The sequence below is a fragment of the Dama dama genome, chromosome 1, assembly GCF_033118175.1.
Source record: "Dama dama isolate Ldn47 chromosome 1, ASM3311817v1, whole genome shotgun sequence".
NCBI lineage: Eukaryota > Metazoa > Chordata > Mammalia > Artiodactyla > Cervidae > Dama > Dama dama.
In genome coordinates, this window is record NC_083681.1 from 59905062 (window position 1) to 59919515 (window position 14454).

Consider the following 14454-nt stretch of genomic DNA (forward strand, 5'->3'; position numbering starts at 1 on the left):
ACTGTCTGGGACCCAATGGACCGTAGCCCACCAGGCTCTTCTGTCCATGAGATTCTCCAGGCAAGAATACTCGAGCGGGTTGCCATGCCTTTTCCAGACGACCTTCCTAACTCAGGGATCAAACCCACATCTTTTATGTCTCCTGCATTGGTAGGCAGGCTCTTTACCACTGCGCCTGGTAGGCCTCCTAGGGAGGCCTCCTATTTCGCTAGAAGTAATAAACAGCTATTCTCATAGTTCATAATGGGATCCCCAGGTGGCGCTAGTGGTAAAGAGACAGAAGGGATAAGGGTTCGATCCTTCGTTCAGGAAGATCCCCTGAAGGAAAAATGGCAACTCACTCCTGTTCTTGCCTGGAGAATCCCATGGACAGAGGACACGACTGAGCCAGTGAGCATACACATTCTTAGAGTTTATAACAAAGGGGATGCATTTTGGAATGTATTTCGCTTGAATGAAGTAAATCATAAAATGGGAGACCTCAGACAGAGGGCCTTCTTAAAGTGTTTTGAATTCATTCACTTCTTCAGGGATTAGGAGGCTTGAGGTGCAAAGATTCGGCATCACGCACAGACGTAGAAACTCGCGAACACAACTCAAGTTAGCGGAACTTGCATCTTGGTAAAGGTGACCCTAGGCACCGCCCAATTTCCTAATGTCAAAGAAAAAAAAAATTCAGTCAGGCTCTGAAGCAACTATTGCCTCACCTTGAATCATTCGCCAATTCATGAAGCCCCGCCCTTTCCGCCCCGGAGGCGGCCAGGCTCGGTTCCCCTCTAGGCTTCTTTCGGGGCCTCTCTTTATGGTAGCGCTGAGCCTCTCTAGCCTCGCTTGCCGTTCTCTCGGTGGTAAACTCCAGGAAGCGCTGAAAAGCGCGTACCCAGGCCGCGCTCTGAGGCGGCGGGTGTGGTGCGCACTCGGTTGTTGGGGAGCTCAAGCTAAAGGTAAACAGGGGGTAGAAGGGAAGGTTCGAGGCATGGAGACGGGTTCCTGAGTGGGAGGGGGGCCGGGCCGGCTGAAGGAGGTCCCCGAGCGGAGGAGGGGGAGCACGTTGGACACGTGAGGGGAATTTTCAGCTGCGTGCTGGGGCCTTCCGCGGCCTGCCGCCCTGCCCCGACCCCCTCTCCCTCCGGTCGATCTGCGGCCTCTTGTGTCGAAGTCAAGCACAGTTCCTGTCGACTCCGCGGGTTGTCGCCTCTCTTGGGGAGACCTGGAGCCCTCCTAATTTTGACTTAAGGTTTGTCTTATTTAGAGGAGAGCTTTTGTGGCCTAGAACCCCATTTACTGCTTATCGGTCCGCTCTTTGGGTTTTATTTTTTAAATCAGAACCTTCCCAGTCCTAGCTGTTTGGTTGAGGCTGGAGGTCGAATAGTATTCTTTTCTCCGTCCCGGTAGCATGAACATAATAGGAGTCATCTGCTGTATCTGGTGGCTTACAACATTCTTAAACAGCCGGTGAAAAGTAGGGTAGTTCTGCATGCAATGCAGGAGACCCCGCTTCGATTCCTGGGTCGGGAAGATCCCCTGGAGAAGGGATAGGCTACCCACTCCAGTATTCTTCGGCTTCCCTTGTGGCTCAGCTGGTAAAGAATCTTCCAGCAATGCGAAAAACCCCAGTTGGATCCCTGGATTGGGAAGATCCCCTGAAGAAGGGAAAGGCTACCCACTCCAGTGTTCTGGCTTGGAGAATTCCATGGGCTGTATAGTCTATGGGGTCGCAAGGAGTCTGACACGACTGAGCAACTTTAACTTTTTAAAACTATACTTTTACCTTTACAATCTTGTCCTTAGCAAGTCTTCCCATATTTTGTCATTCCTAAAATGTATTAGTTTCCCAGAGGGGAATCATTTATTGAAAAATATAAAAGATGAAACTTTTAAGTTGCGTGATTCTGGAGTAGGTATTCCCAGGCTCATTTTTTGGAAGGAAGGAGGTTGGGATTCTAATCAGGCTAAAGAAAGTGTTGCTTCGCAGATGGCTCAGTGGTTAAAAAAAAAAAAAAAAAAAACCCGCCCGCCAATGCAGGAGATGCGGGTTAGTCTCTGGGTTGGAAAGATCCCTGGGAGAAGAAAATGGCAACCCACTCCGGTATTCTTGCCTGGAAAATCCCCATAGACAGAGGAGCCTGTTGAGCTACAGTCCACAAGGTCACAAAAGAGTCTGGATGTGACTAACAACAAAGAAAGTGTTAAGGACTTTTAACTGCTCCAGTGAGAAGCAGCCCCTAGGGAAGGGCTTGTGTGGGAGGAACGCCCTCGATGTGCTTGTAACCACAGGATTGAGGTAGGGAGGAATAGTTGCAGGATCCTGAGCATCTGGTTATACGATTTGGGGGAGATTCAGCCTTCTCCGTGTGAGATTCTGGCAGTAGAGGAACATGTATTTATTCGGAAGATGTTACCTACTATGTGCCAGTGGTAGAGAAGCTACAGCTGTAACAGGACCCAGATGGTTCCTGGCCCTCATGGAGCTTAGTATATAATGGGAAAAACTAACAGGAAAGAAGAAAGCCTGTGATGAGTGCTAGGAAAAGGGAAGTAAGTCCCTGAACTTCACTCTTCTTTTGGCTTAAGTGATACAGAAAATAACCCCATATAGCTCCTGTCTTCCCACAGATAAGAAGTAATAGAGGCAAATTTTCAAACAGAAAAAAGGATCTGTAACAATAGAATTTGGGTAAGGCATTCCAGAAAGGTGAAGACGGGGACACTATCTTGAAAGATTAGTTAGCATTGCCTGGCTTTCTGAGCAAGAGAACAGTGAAAGTCGTGAAGCCCTGTCCACCTTCTTCAGGGGATCTTCCCAACCCAGGGATGGAACCCAGGTCTCCCACATTGCTGGAGGATTCTTTACCAGCTGAGTCACCAGGGAAGCCCCAATATGAAGACTTAAAATGTAACAGAAACTTTCGGGTAAGGTAGTTTGACCTGTAATGTGTGATGTTTGAACAAATAATGCCATACTAAGTGTCCAGACTTTTGTTTTCTAGGAAGTGATGGATGTTTTCCACATAGTTCAAGATCACAATCACTTACCCAACATCTATATTGAGTATTAAGTTAATTGTGGTTGTTGTTCAGTCGCTAAGTCTTGTCTGACTCTTCTGCAATCCCATGGACTGTAGCCTGCCCGGCTCCTCTGTCCATGGGGTTTCCCAGGCGAGAATACTGGAGTAGGTTGCCATTTCCTTTTCCATGTATTATAAGTAGTATTAAGTACTGTTAATTAATCTGTTTTAAAAAAATTGAAGTACTGTTAAAAAATTAAAGTACTGTTCATCTCCAGGAGTAGTTAGTACTGTTTGGCAGTTTTGACCACCTCCAGAATTCAGGTAAAATAAAGAGAGCTTTACTCATTCGTCTTGGTCTGTAAACAATCCCTCAGTTGTTGAATTTGAGGGGTTCTGTTCTCTTTGACCTTTAAGGACCCTAGAAATAGAGACAAATCACAAATGGAGTTTGGAGACCTGAAAGGTTTGCTGAATTGTTCCAAATTTACGAACACTGTGCAGTATATCAAAGTGTTAGTTGTTCTTGGGACAAAGTGTTAGTCGTATCCAACTCTTTGCAACCCCTTGGACTACAGCCTGCCAGGCTCCTTTGTCCATGGGATTTTCCAGACAACACTGGAGTGGGTTGCCACTTACTTCTCCAGGGGATCTTCTGGACCCATGGATTGAACCTGGGTCTCTCACATTATAGGCAGAATCTTTACCACCTGATCCACCAGGGAAACATTATTGTGCAGTATATAGATGGGACTTACTATTTTAATCCAGTCACCCACCCTATGTGGCACATTTAATCTCTTTACATTTAAAGTGATTATTGATAGGTATGCGTGTTCAGTGCAGTGCAGTGCAGTTCAGTCACTCAGTCGTGTCTGACTCTCTGTGAACTGCAGCACACCAGGCCTCCCTGTCCACCACCAACTCCAGAGTTTATCCATACTCATGTCTATTGAGTTGGTGATGCCATCCAACCGTCTCATCCTCTGTCATCCCCTTCTTCTCCCACCTTCAGTCTTTCCCAGCATGAGGGTCTTTTCAAATGAGTCAGCTCTTCGCATCAGGTGGCCAAAGTATTGGAGTTTCAGCTTCAGCATCAGTTCTTCCAATGAACACCCAGGACTGATCTCCTTTAGGATGGACTGGTTGGATCTCCTTGCAGTCCAAGGGACTCTCAAGAGTCTTCTCCAACACCATAGTTCAAAAGCATCAATTCTTCGGCACTCAGCTTTATTTATAGTCCAACTCTCACATCCATACATGACTACTAGAAAAACCATAGCCTTGACTAGACGTACCTTTGTTGGGAAAGTAATGTCTCTGCTTTTCAGAATGCTGTCTAGGTTGGTCATAACTTTCCTTCCAAGGAGCAAGCGTCTTTTAATTTCATGGCTGCAATCACCATCTGCAGTGATTTTGGAGCCCCCAAAAATAAAGCCTGACACTGTTTCCACTGTCTCCCCATCTATTTCCCGTGAAGTGATGGGACCAGATGCCATGATCTTAGTTTTCTGAATGTTGAGCCTTAAGCCAACTTTTTTACTCTCTTCTTTCACTTTCATCAAGAGGCTCTTCAGTTCTTCTTCACTTTGTGCCATAAGGGTAGATCCGCATATCTGAGGTTATTAATATTTCTCCTGGCAATCTTGATTCCAGCTTGTGCTTCATCCAGCCCAGCGTTTCTCATGATGTATTCTGCATATAAGTTAAATAAGCAGGGTGACAGTATAGAGCCTTGACATACTCCTTTCCCTATTTGGAACCAGTCTGTTGTTCCATGTCCAGTTCTAACTGTTGCTTCCTGACCTGCATACAGATTTCTCAAGAGGCAGGTCAGGTGGTCTGGAATTCCCATCTCCTTCAGAATTTTCCACAGTTTATTGTGATCCACACAGTCAAAGGCTTTGGCGTAGTCAATACAGCAGAAATAGATGTTTTTGTGGAACTCTCTTGCTTTTTTGATGATCCAGCGGATATTGGCAATTTGATCTCTGGTTCCTCTGCCTTTTCTAAAACCAGCTTGAACATCTGGAAGTTCTCAGTTCACGTATTGCTGAAGCCTGGCTTGGAGAATTTTGAGCATTACTTTACTAGCGTGTGAGATGAGTGCAATTGTGTGGTAGTTTGAACATTCTTTGGCATTGCCTTTTTTAGGGATTGGAATGAAATCTGACCTTTTCCATGTACCTATTGCCATTTTGTTGATTGTTTCTGGTTGTTTTTGTAGTTCTTCTCTTGGTCTCTTCCCTAGTGGTTTGATGATTTATTTTTTCACTGTTACTTTTGGATTTCTTTCTTTTTTGTGTGTATCTGTTGTAGGTTTGTGGTTACCATAGGTTCATATATATTGACGTATAATAATGATGTATGTGTGCGCATATATATATATATGTGTATGTATATATATATATATAAATTCACGAGCTTGCATGCTAAGTTGCTTCAGTCATATCTGACTCTGTACAGCCATATGGACTATAGCCCGCTAGGCTTCTCTGTCCATGGGATACTGCACGCAGAAACACTGGAGTGGGTTGCCATGCCCTCTTCCATGGGATCTTCCTGACCCAGCGATCAAACCCACATCTCCTTCTGGTATCTTAGACCACAGAGACAGTTTCAGAAATTCTCTGCTCATTTGGCAGACACTTTAGGGTTAGTAAATGGATTTCCTTCATGATAGTGTAGGTGCCCTTTAAACAGCTGCTTTTTTGCTCTGTCCCAGGATGGGCAAGTCTGTGTACAGGCTCCTCAGTGATATTCCTCTGTACTGAAGACCCTTGTTGGGGGTGGGTTTCCCATTGATACCATGTCTCTCTCTCTTTTACCCATCCTCTATATGACCTCTCTATCACTTGTTCTGCAGCCCTCAGTATTTCTTCAGCAGGAATTGATCTGTATGTAGGTACAAATTCAGCATGTTCATGTGAAGAGATAAGTTCAGGGTCTTATATACTGTCATCTTTGACTGGGACCTCCCAAATATTTTAAATGATACTGTGGACTGTATTATTGTCTGAAGTTCACTTTATGGTGCCTGGGTCTTGAGGCTTAAGACTGTTTCACTTAGCCATTTAACCTTTCTCTTGGTGCCCATTCACATGTCCTGTAGGTAGTATTTGAAGATAATAGGCCCAAAAAGTTGACAGTTGGAAGAGGCATGACATGTGTGTGCACGCACCCATGCCTGAAACTGCTGATTTGCATAGGAGGGGTGAATGGAATTACTATTATTTTTCTATTAAATAAAAGGTAAATGCGAAAATGCCTTATATAAATTGTCCCTATACTGAAAAAAGAGTTTTTTCATGAAAGGGAGAGATTCTTAAAAGTTGACCTAAAAATCCAGTAAGTTTTCTGTTTGGTTAAAGTTCCTCTTAATGTGATTTTTTTCCTACTGACTTTAAGAGTGGTAACAAAGGGGTTCTGCTTTAACCCCTGTAGGAGGCCTACGACCTGGTCTTAGAGCTCATGTTATTAGGAAAACCTGCTAGCGACATGGCCTTGTTTGAGGTCACTTCTTCAGTGCACCTAACCTACTTACCTTAGAGTTGAATAATGGATAGCAAGAGAAAATGCTTAAAACTTACTTCAAGGGATCTAGAAAAAATAAATTTAAATTGTAGTGTTTAAAAACCAAACTGGAATTAAAAGAACAGATTGGAAATTGCTATTGCAAAAAGTCAGGGTGGGCAAAGTGGGTGAAAAGGGAGTCAAAAGGTACAGACTTCCAGCTGTAAATAAGTAATGGGGATGTGACATCCAGCTTGATGACTAATTAATAATTCTGTACTGCATATTTGAAAATTGTTGAGGGAGTAGACTTTAAAAAAGAAAAATCAAAGAGAAATTTGTAACTGTGGTGGCAGATGTTAACTAAATTTACTGTGGTGATCATTTTGCAATATATACAAATATTGTATTGTTTCATTGTACATCCGAAACTAATATAATGTTGTGTCAGTATCTCAATTTTTTAAAAAGGCATATTCCCTGAGCTGTCAGTGTTCACATTCCCTGAGCTGTCAGTGTTCATGTCATATGAGGAGCAGATATCCAGTACTTGTGTTTACTACCTCAGGTATAGAAGAATGAAGTCTAACAAATCTATATTTACTTCTTTCTCTCTCGACTCTTCTTGGAGTGTTATAAAAATATTGAAAGTTAATCTTAGAATCATAAAACATACTCTGTTTAGTTATTGAGGGAAAGTATTGGCAATTCTAAAGCAAGAGAAAATTGAGAATGCAGAACTTTTTAAAGAAAGTGTCAAATAATAAAATCCGGAGTTAGTAGGGAGAGACTTTATTGAAAGCATTGTTGCCAGAGGGGAAAAGAGATTATTGCAGTGAAGCGAATTCTTGGACCAAAAGATTTACCAGCTTCTCAGGGGAAGAGTAAACAGTGCTTGGAACAGAACTGCTTGGTCTGATTATAGATCCCAGATTGTTTTAGCCTGAGGCCAGCTTTTTCTCTGGAGGGATCCTTTGCTGGCTCTGGCTGAGGTTATACCAAAGTTCAGGGGCCTAGAGGAAAGAGAGAAACTTAAAATATGGTTAGCTATATTTTTCCAGTTTTGTTCCAATTGATTATTTCAGCGAGCAGTTCAGCTGAATGCTCATAAATTTATAAATGAGACAATGGGGATTTGGAGGTCCTTTGTTCTGGTCATAGGTGAACAATGGGATGTTCTTGAGTCTTACAGAAGCCATGCAGAGAGTAGGAGGGTTTCTTTAGGCGAGCCTGTTCAAGAACCAGGAGTACAGGTCTCAGGTAGAATTTAACTTGTTAAAAGGCACTTTTCTATTTGAAGTGGAAAATAATTAAATGTACAAATAAAATTCATTGAAACGTTTATATAGGAAGGCCTTTAGGATACTAATTGACATTCAGGAATTAATAAATCCTACATCACTTAGTTTGGAAATACTTACAGACCGATCTCAATTGTACCATAGTGAAATTTTCCTAAACGTGGGGTAGGGAGGGGAGAGTGGAAAACCAATCTAAATTAATCAGGTCTAAATGAACACATTTAGGGCTTATTTGTTATATGGTTTTCATCTAGTCCCATAAGAAGCTGATTTTTTTTTTTTTCCTTCTGTGAGAAATACTAGATTTTGTGCTGGTCCAAGTGACTTTTCCTGTGTTTAACGTATTTTCCATTTAAAAAAAAAAAAAAAGAGGAAATAAAATTGTGACTGTGACACTGATATAAAATCAGTAGTACCTGGTTTTTATTTTCCTTATTAACAAGGGGATTGGTAAGATGTTATAACCAGTTCAAATGATAGAACAGACACATTTATTGATCAGGAATATTGAAATAAATGAGCAAATAGAGGCAAAACTGTCTTCTTCCACAGTGAGCCAGGGGAGTCAGTTGTACCTCTGACAGACAGAATTTACAAGAATATGGACAAGAATTGCTCTGCATTGCTGTTAGTTATATACTCTTGTCCAGTGTAAAATAGCTCAAAGGCAGTGAAAGACTCAGAGCTCCCACATAATCGGAATGTGGCAACCTGAAGGTTGTACTCTCAACAGCGCAGTTTTCCACTGAAGCCAGGTATTTTTCTCCAAACCTAGTTTATGAAATTTACAGCTCCCCCTCCCCCTCTCAAATAATCTTCCCTTAAGTATCAGACTTCCTAGAAGGCAAGTGCATGTCTGTGTGTTTCTTATTCTTTTTTGATGTACTCTGTAAATAAAGAAGGTGCTTGGTTACTCTTCTGTTAATTGAATTATCTACAGTGGAGTGAGTGAATGCGGTTCTAATTCAGTGAGTGCACGGGCCTTGCTGAGGGCTCTCTTTTCTAATAGGTCCCAGCTGCTGCTAGCACCAGTTCATGGACAGTGAGTAGCAGTGTGCTTAAGGAAGACGTTGTGCCGGCTGTGCTGCTGCTTCAGTCGTGTCTGACTCTTTGCGACCCTGTGGGTCGTAGCCCGACGGGATCCTCTGTCCAGACCATTCTCCAGGCAAGAATACTGGAGTGGGTTGCCATACCCTCCTCCAGGGGTCTTCCCAACCCAGGGATGGAACCCATTTCTCTTATGTCTACTGCATTGGTGGGCAGGTTCTTTACCACTCGTGCCACCTGGGAAGCCTTGGCGAACATAGCACCATGCTGCAAGTGAAGAGAGCAACATGAGGCTACTAGACTACCATTTGAAGAAAAAAAAATGCTAATTCTGGGTCACATTGCCAGAGCACAGGCCTAAGTGAGCAAAAGAAACAGTTGCTTGGAAACAAATTCAGAGAACTCTATAGTGAGTGGAACCTTAGCCTAAGGGAGGGAGTTGGGAAAGCAGGCAGCAGCCAATGAAATCACTGCCTGAAATTTTGTGCTTCTTGAGCTAGCCTGGCTTTTTTTTTTTTCTTTTTTAAAGCAATGTTTGAATGTAAAACTGCTTTGATACAGGTGTGTACACTTTTATCATGACAGTTTCACTCAAGTGAATGGTTCCAGTATGCCATTGAGCTTTAAGCAGTGTGAAAAATACATTTTCTACTACAGCTGGTCTTGTCTTCTTTCAGACGGGGCACTTTAATTTTTAACTGAGGAGGTCCTGTAATTTGTTCATCGGTAGTTCAGCTTTCTTTTAGCAGCACAGAAGAGGTGGGAGATAATGTGAAACTGGCACCAAAGAAAGATCTCTACTTACTGGAAGATGGTGAGGGAAAGGCACAGTAAATGAGGCTGCTAAATTTAGCAAATAAAATATAGGAAGCCCAGTTAAATTTTAACTTCAGAGAAGCAACAAATGACTTTTTAGCAATATTTGGGATATGATTTAAATTGTTTATGCATTATCTAAAACTCAAATTTAACTGAGCATCCTGTATTTTATCTGGCAACTCCAGTAATAAATAATTCTACCCTAACAGTGATACCTGAGAGATCCCACACATTGTTCTAATTATAATAGCTTTATAGTAAATAAATTTCTTATTTTGATTTCCTTCAAGATTATCTTGGCTTTCTTGAACCTTTACTCTTCCATAGACCAGCTTGCTAAATTCTGGGTGGTGGGGGATTTGTGGAATACCTGGTGAAATTTTGATTGTAATCGTACTGAATTTATAGATAAATTCCTGTCTTTAATGTTTTCTCTAGGGTGATCTGCTAGAGAGTGTTCTCTAGGCAAAAATCAGAAAGAGGAAACTCACTAGAATCAAGCATGATGGATCCATGTTCAGTTGGAGTCCAGCTCCGTACCACAAATGAGTGCCATAAAACCTATTATACTCGTCATACAGGTTTCAAGACTTTGCAAGAATTGTCATCAAATGACATGCTTCTACTTCAACTGAGAACTGGAATGACACTTTCTGGGAACAATACAATTTGCTTCCATCATGCAAAAATTTACATCGACAGATTTGAGGATTTGCAGAAGTCATGTTGTGACCCATTTAACATACACAAAAAGCTAGCCAAAAAAAATTTACATGTAATTGATTTAGATGATGCCACTTTTCTGAGTGCAAAATTTGGAAGACAACTTGTACCTGGTTGGAAGCTTTGTCCAAAATGTACACAGATAATCAATGGAAGTGTGGATGTTGATTCTGAAGACCGGCAGAGAAGAAAACCTGACTCAGATGTATGTAGAGTCAATTTTTTCTCCGTTACTTCTACAATGTAGGGTTTTGTTTAATTATAAAGAAGTCATTTATATCACTTATTACAGTTGGCCCTTAAAAACGTAGATTTGAACTGTGCAGGTCCACTTATATGTGGACTTCTTTCAGTCAATACCATACTATTACAATCTGTGGTTGGTTGAATCCAAAGATGCAGAGGCCCAGCTCTGGGACTTGAGCAGCAGCCTAGCATTTTGGTCTCCACAACTGATCGTGGAACCAATTCCACTAGAATATCAAGGGATGGACTTGAATGCAGTGAATATAAAGTTGGGGAGGTAAAAATAGATGATGTTTTCTAAATATTTGTGTAAACCCAGATTGTATGGTAAAGAGTGTTGGCTTAGGGAAAGAATAATATAATATTCCCTAAACTTTCAAGCTGCAACTCCTAGTGCTAAGACATTCTGGCATTGCCAGAGCTTAACAATCTTAGCTCCTTTTCTGATACTGAAGTAACTTAGTAGGTTATGCCTGCCAGCAAGGGTTTGAAATACAGCAGAATGAATTCCCTTTTTTATGAAAGACTTGAAAACTGCTGCTTTAAAAGGAACTTCAGAAGTGACTTGAAATAATTGTTTCTTATTTCAGCCTTTCTTTTGACTTTGGCACTATCCCATCCTTATCTGGGTTTTTAAGATGCTTGTGAGTTTCCTTTGCGTCTAGCTCTGAATTCATTCTTATTATTGTCAAGGCTAATTTTAGGACTCCCTACTGTCAAAAAGCATCCATTTTTACATTGTAAGTATTAAATATCTTATAACTCTCTTCCTTATTCACATGCCTACATTTAGATATTTAACCGTTATCAGAACAGTTTTAAGATTTCATAAAGCTGTCTGGTGTAGAACAAGGACTGGTATGTCAAAGGAGGACTTCTCAAATTTTCTATTTATAAGCAATTTATAATTCTTGCTGCTGGCATATTTTTCTCAATTTTCTCCTTTCTATTAATAAACCAAATTAAAAGATAATTAAATTTTTAAATTATATATAGTGCTTTTCCTTTGTTATCCCCTCAAAGGCATAGCTCCAGGACCCAGTATAAATTTTGTTACATTTGGGCACTAAAACTTTTTTCTTTCTTTTTTGCAAGTTCCAGACTGTCTTCCCGGCTAAGAAATAATCTGGGTTAATGTTAAGTGAAATATCTATGTATGGTTTGATATTAAGATTTGAGTTACTAATTTCTTAACCTTTATTCAGGGAAGAACTGCTAAAGCTTTGAGGTCATTACAATTTGCAAACCCAGGAAAACAAACTGAATTTGCTCCAGAAACTGGTAAAAGAGAAAAAAGAAGGCTTACCAAAAATGCAACAGCTGGTTCAGACAGGTACACTATGTGTTGTTTAAGTCGTATGTTAACTTGCCTCACATCTGTACTGTTTTCCTATCTTTCTCTTCCAAGTTTTGAATTTTCTGGTTAGATAGTTTAAATTTGGTAATCTGGAATTAGTAAGAACCCCCAAGGGTCTCATAGAAAATTAAGGTGTTCCTTTCCACTCTAAAAATTTTGTTTCTGAGAAAGTTTCAATGAAGTGAATAAGATAATCTTTTTGGCACAGTAATTAAAATAATTTAAGCATACTATACTTCTTGTAACTAAAATAATTATTTGAAAAGCATTAATACATCGTTTGTATGTCTCTGCTCTATAGGTGGCAACTAAAACCTAAATTTTATGAGAATGCAAGATTGTTTTTTATTTTTTAATGTCTAAAATAGAAATGGAATCCCCAGTGGTTCAGTGGTAAAGAATCTGCCTGCAGTGCAGGAACCACAGGAGACAAGGGTTTGATCCCTGAGTTGGGAAGATTTCCTGGAGGAGGGCATGGCAACCCACTCCAGTATTCTTGCCTGGAGAATCCCATGGACAGAGGAACCTGGCAGACTGTAGTCCATGGGCTGACAAAAGAGCTGGACATGACTGAAAGAAAATACATGCTAAGTCAAAGAGTAAGAGTCCTTATATATAGAATGTCCTCAAGCAAGAATTACTTACGCTTCCCTAGTGGCTCAGATGGTAAAGAATCTGCCTGCCATGCAGGAGTCCTGGGTTCAAGCCCTGGGTTGGGAAGATCCCCTGGAGGAGGGCATGGCAACCCACTCCAGTATTCTTGGCTAGAGAATCCCCATGGACAGAGGAGCCTGGTGGGCTGCAGTCCATGGGGTCGCAGAGAGACAGACATGACTAAACTTCTAAGTACAGCAAAATAGAAACAATTTTGGTGTAGTTAATAGAACAAACAAGAAAGCTAAATTGTTTAGAATATGACTTTTTAAATGGAACATTTCTAAAATACAAATTGACAAATGTTAGTGTAATCATTCAGAATTATTTTTTACACAGGCCATTATTCCATCTGTGAAGGTTTTCCATTGAGTCATTAGGTGCTTTTAGGCCAGATTTGCTAGTCTGTCAAAGAACACGAAACAGATTAATTGCAGTAAAAAAACAGCTGGATAGTATACTGTGATAAAAATAGAGCTATGTTCACAAAGCAGTAAAGAAATTGGTTGCTAATAAAATGTACCACTATTATGTAGTCTTTTCTTTTTGGTAAGGGATGAATAGTTTTAGCAACTATATTATTATTTTTGGACACATTTCACCTGCATTCCTTTGGATATATTTCAGCCCTTTACAAGAGAGGGCCGCCTTCTCACAAGCAGTTTGTTAACTTATTTGTAGAGGAACTTTGAGTCAGGTAAGCCATATGTCAGTTTGGCAATGTTTCATCCATAATCCAAAACATTTTATCACCCTTAAACTTTTTTTCATTACCTTATTGTCAACTAAATATTTAGAAATAAAATATGCATGAAGTGTATAACTTGCCTTGTGTTTATATCACAGACAAGTGATCCCGGCTAAGAGTAAGGTCTACGATAGCCAGGGCCTCCTGATTTTCAGCGGAATGGACCTCTGTGACTGCCTTGATGAAGACTGCTTGGGCTGCTTTTATGCCTGTCCTTCCTGCGGGTCTACCAAATGTGGTGCCGAATGCCGCTGTGATCGAAAGTGGCTGTATGAGCAAATTGAAATCGAAGGAGGAGAAATAATTCATAACAAACATGCTGGATAATTTGTGGTGTCCGCTTGTGACCCTTTCTGTATTTCTAAAGTTTTGTAATTCTAAGATACATGTTAAAGTTGGTTTTGCCAGTTGACGCATATGTACTCAGTGCACTAACACTGCCTTTTGGGTACCTTAAGTTATTTGATGTAAATTTATATGGACTGTTTATTACTCAGCAGTCAGCTCTTCAAGCCTGTCTGGGTCAATGTAAAGAAGTAGTGTATAGGCAGTCCTCTGTTTGTACAGTTTGCATGTCCGTAAATTTCCATGACACTGATACAGTTAAATAAACCAGTTCCTTCACAGCAACAGTTGGAATTTCAGTTACTGTGGTATGTTAACTGTGAGTAGTTCCACGAAGTACAAACTTCCTGCTAGCTGTTAAGCTCTCCAGTCAGCATGTGACACATGTACTTCAAGATCAGTGACTAGTCAAACTACCTCTCAGATCCTGCTAATGATTCGCCACTGCACATCTATTACTGTTTGTTCAGACAGCAAAGCACATAGTTGTGTTGTATCCTTGTCACCCATGTGACCTTTTACAAAGCGGGTAATCAGAAGTGACCAACAGAGAGAAAATTGCAGTCAAGAAATGAAAATGATAAAGCTAGAGGTGAGGCATGAATAGATGGGGTTAGAGAAGGAATCACTGATCATGGGAATGTTGCCAGTGCTAGAGCCTCTAGATACGCAGCTAGAGGAACTTAGTGCAAG

The 14454-nt window shown here is 40.9% G+C and overlaps 1 protein-coding gene across 4 annotated transcripts; it reads left to right on the plus strand.

Moving 5' to 3' along the window:
• Nucleotides 1–791: 791 nt before the first annotated feature.
• On the plus strand, nt 792–14046 carry ARL14EP (ADP ribosylation factor like GTPase 14 effector protein). Of its 4 annotated transcripts, none has more exons than XM_061151172.1 (5): nt 797–944; nt 8832–8987; nt 10127–10616; nt 11863–11990; nt 13515–14046. In XM_061151172.1, the coding sequence occupies exons 3-5, from the start codon at nt 10191–10193 to the stop codon at nt 13741–13743; spliced, it is 783 nt and encodes a 260-aa protein (XP_061007155.1). In that variant the 5' UTR covers nt 797–944; nt 8832–8987; nt 10127–10190; the 3' UTR covers nt 13744–14046. The 4 variants fall into 4 exon arrangements, with proteins under 4 accessions (XP_061007146.1, XP_061007155.1, XP_061007173.1 ...); XM_061151181.1 differs by lacking the exon at nt 797–944 and adding an exon at nt 1085–1237; XM_061151163.1 differs by lacking the exon at nt 8832–8987 and having other exon boundaries at nt 792–944.
• The last annotated feature ends 408 nt before the right edge of the window (nt 14047–14454 follow it).

Coding starts and splice junctions, on each gene's coding strand:
- ARL14EP (XM_061151163.1), top strand. CDS start 10,191: ATGATGGATCCATGTTCAGTTGGAGTCCAGCTCCGTACCACAAATGAG. Junction 10,617..11,862: donor GAAGAAAACCTGACTCAGAT/GTATGTAGAGTC, acceptor ACCTTTATTCAG/GGAAGAACTGCTAAAGCTTT. Junction 11,991..13,514: donor GCAACAGCTGGTTCAGACAG/GTACACTATGTG, acceptor TTTATATCACAG/ACAAGTGATCCCGGCTAAGA.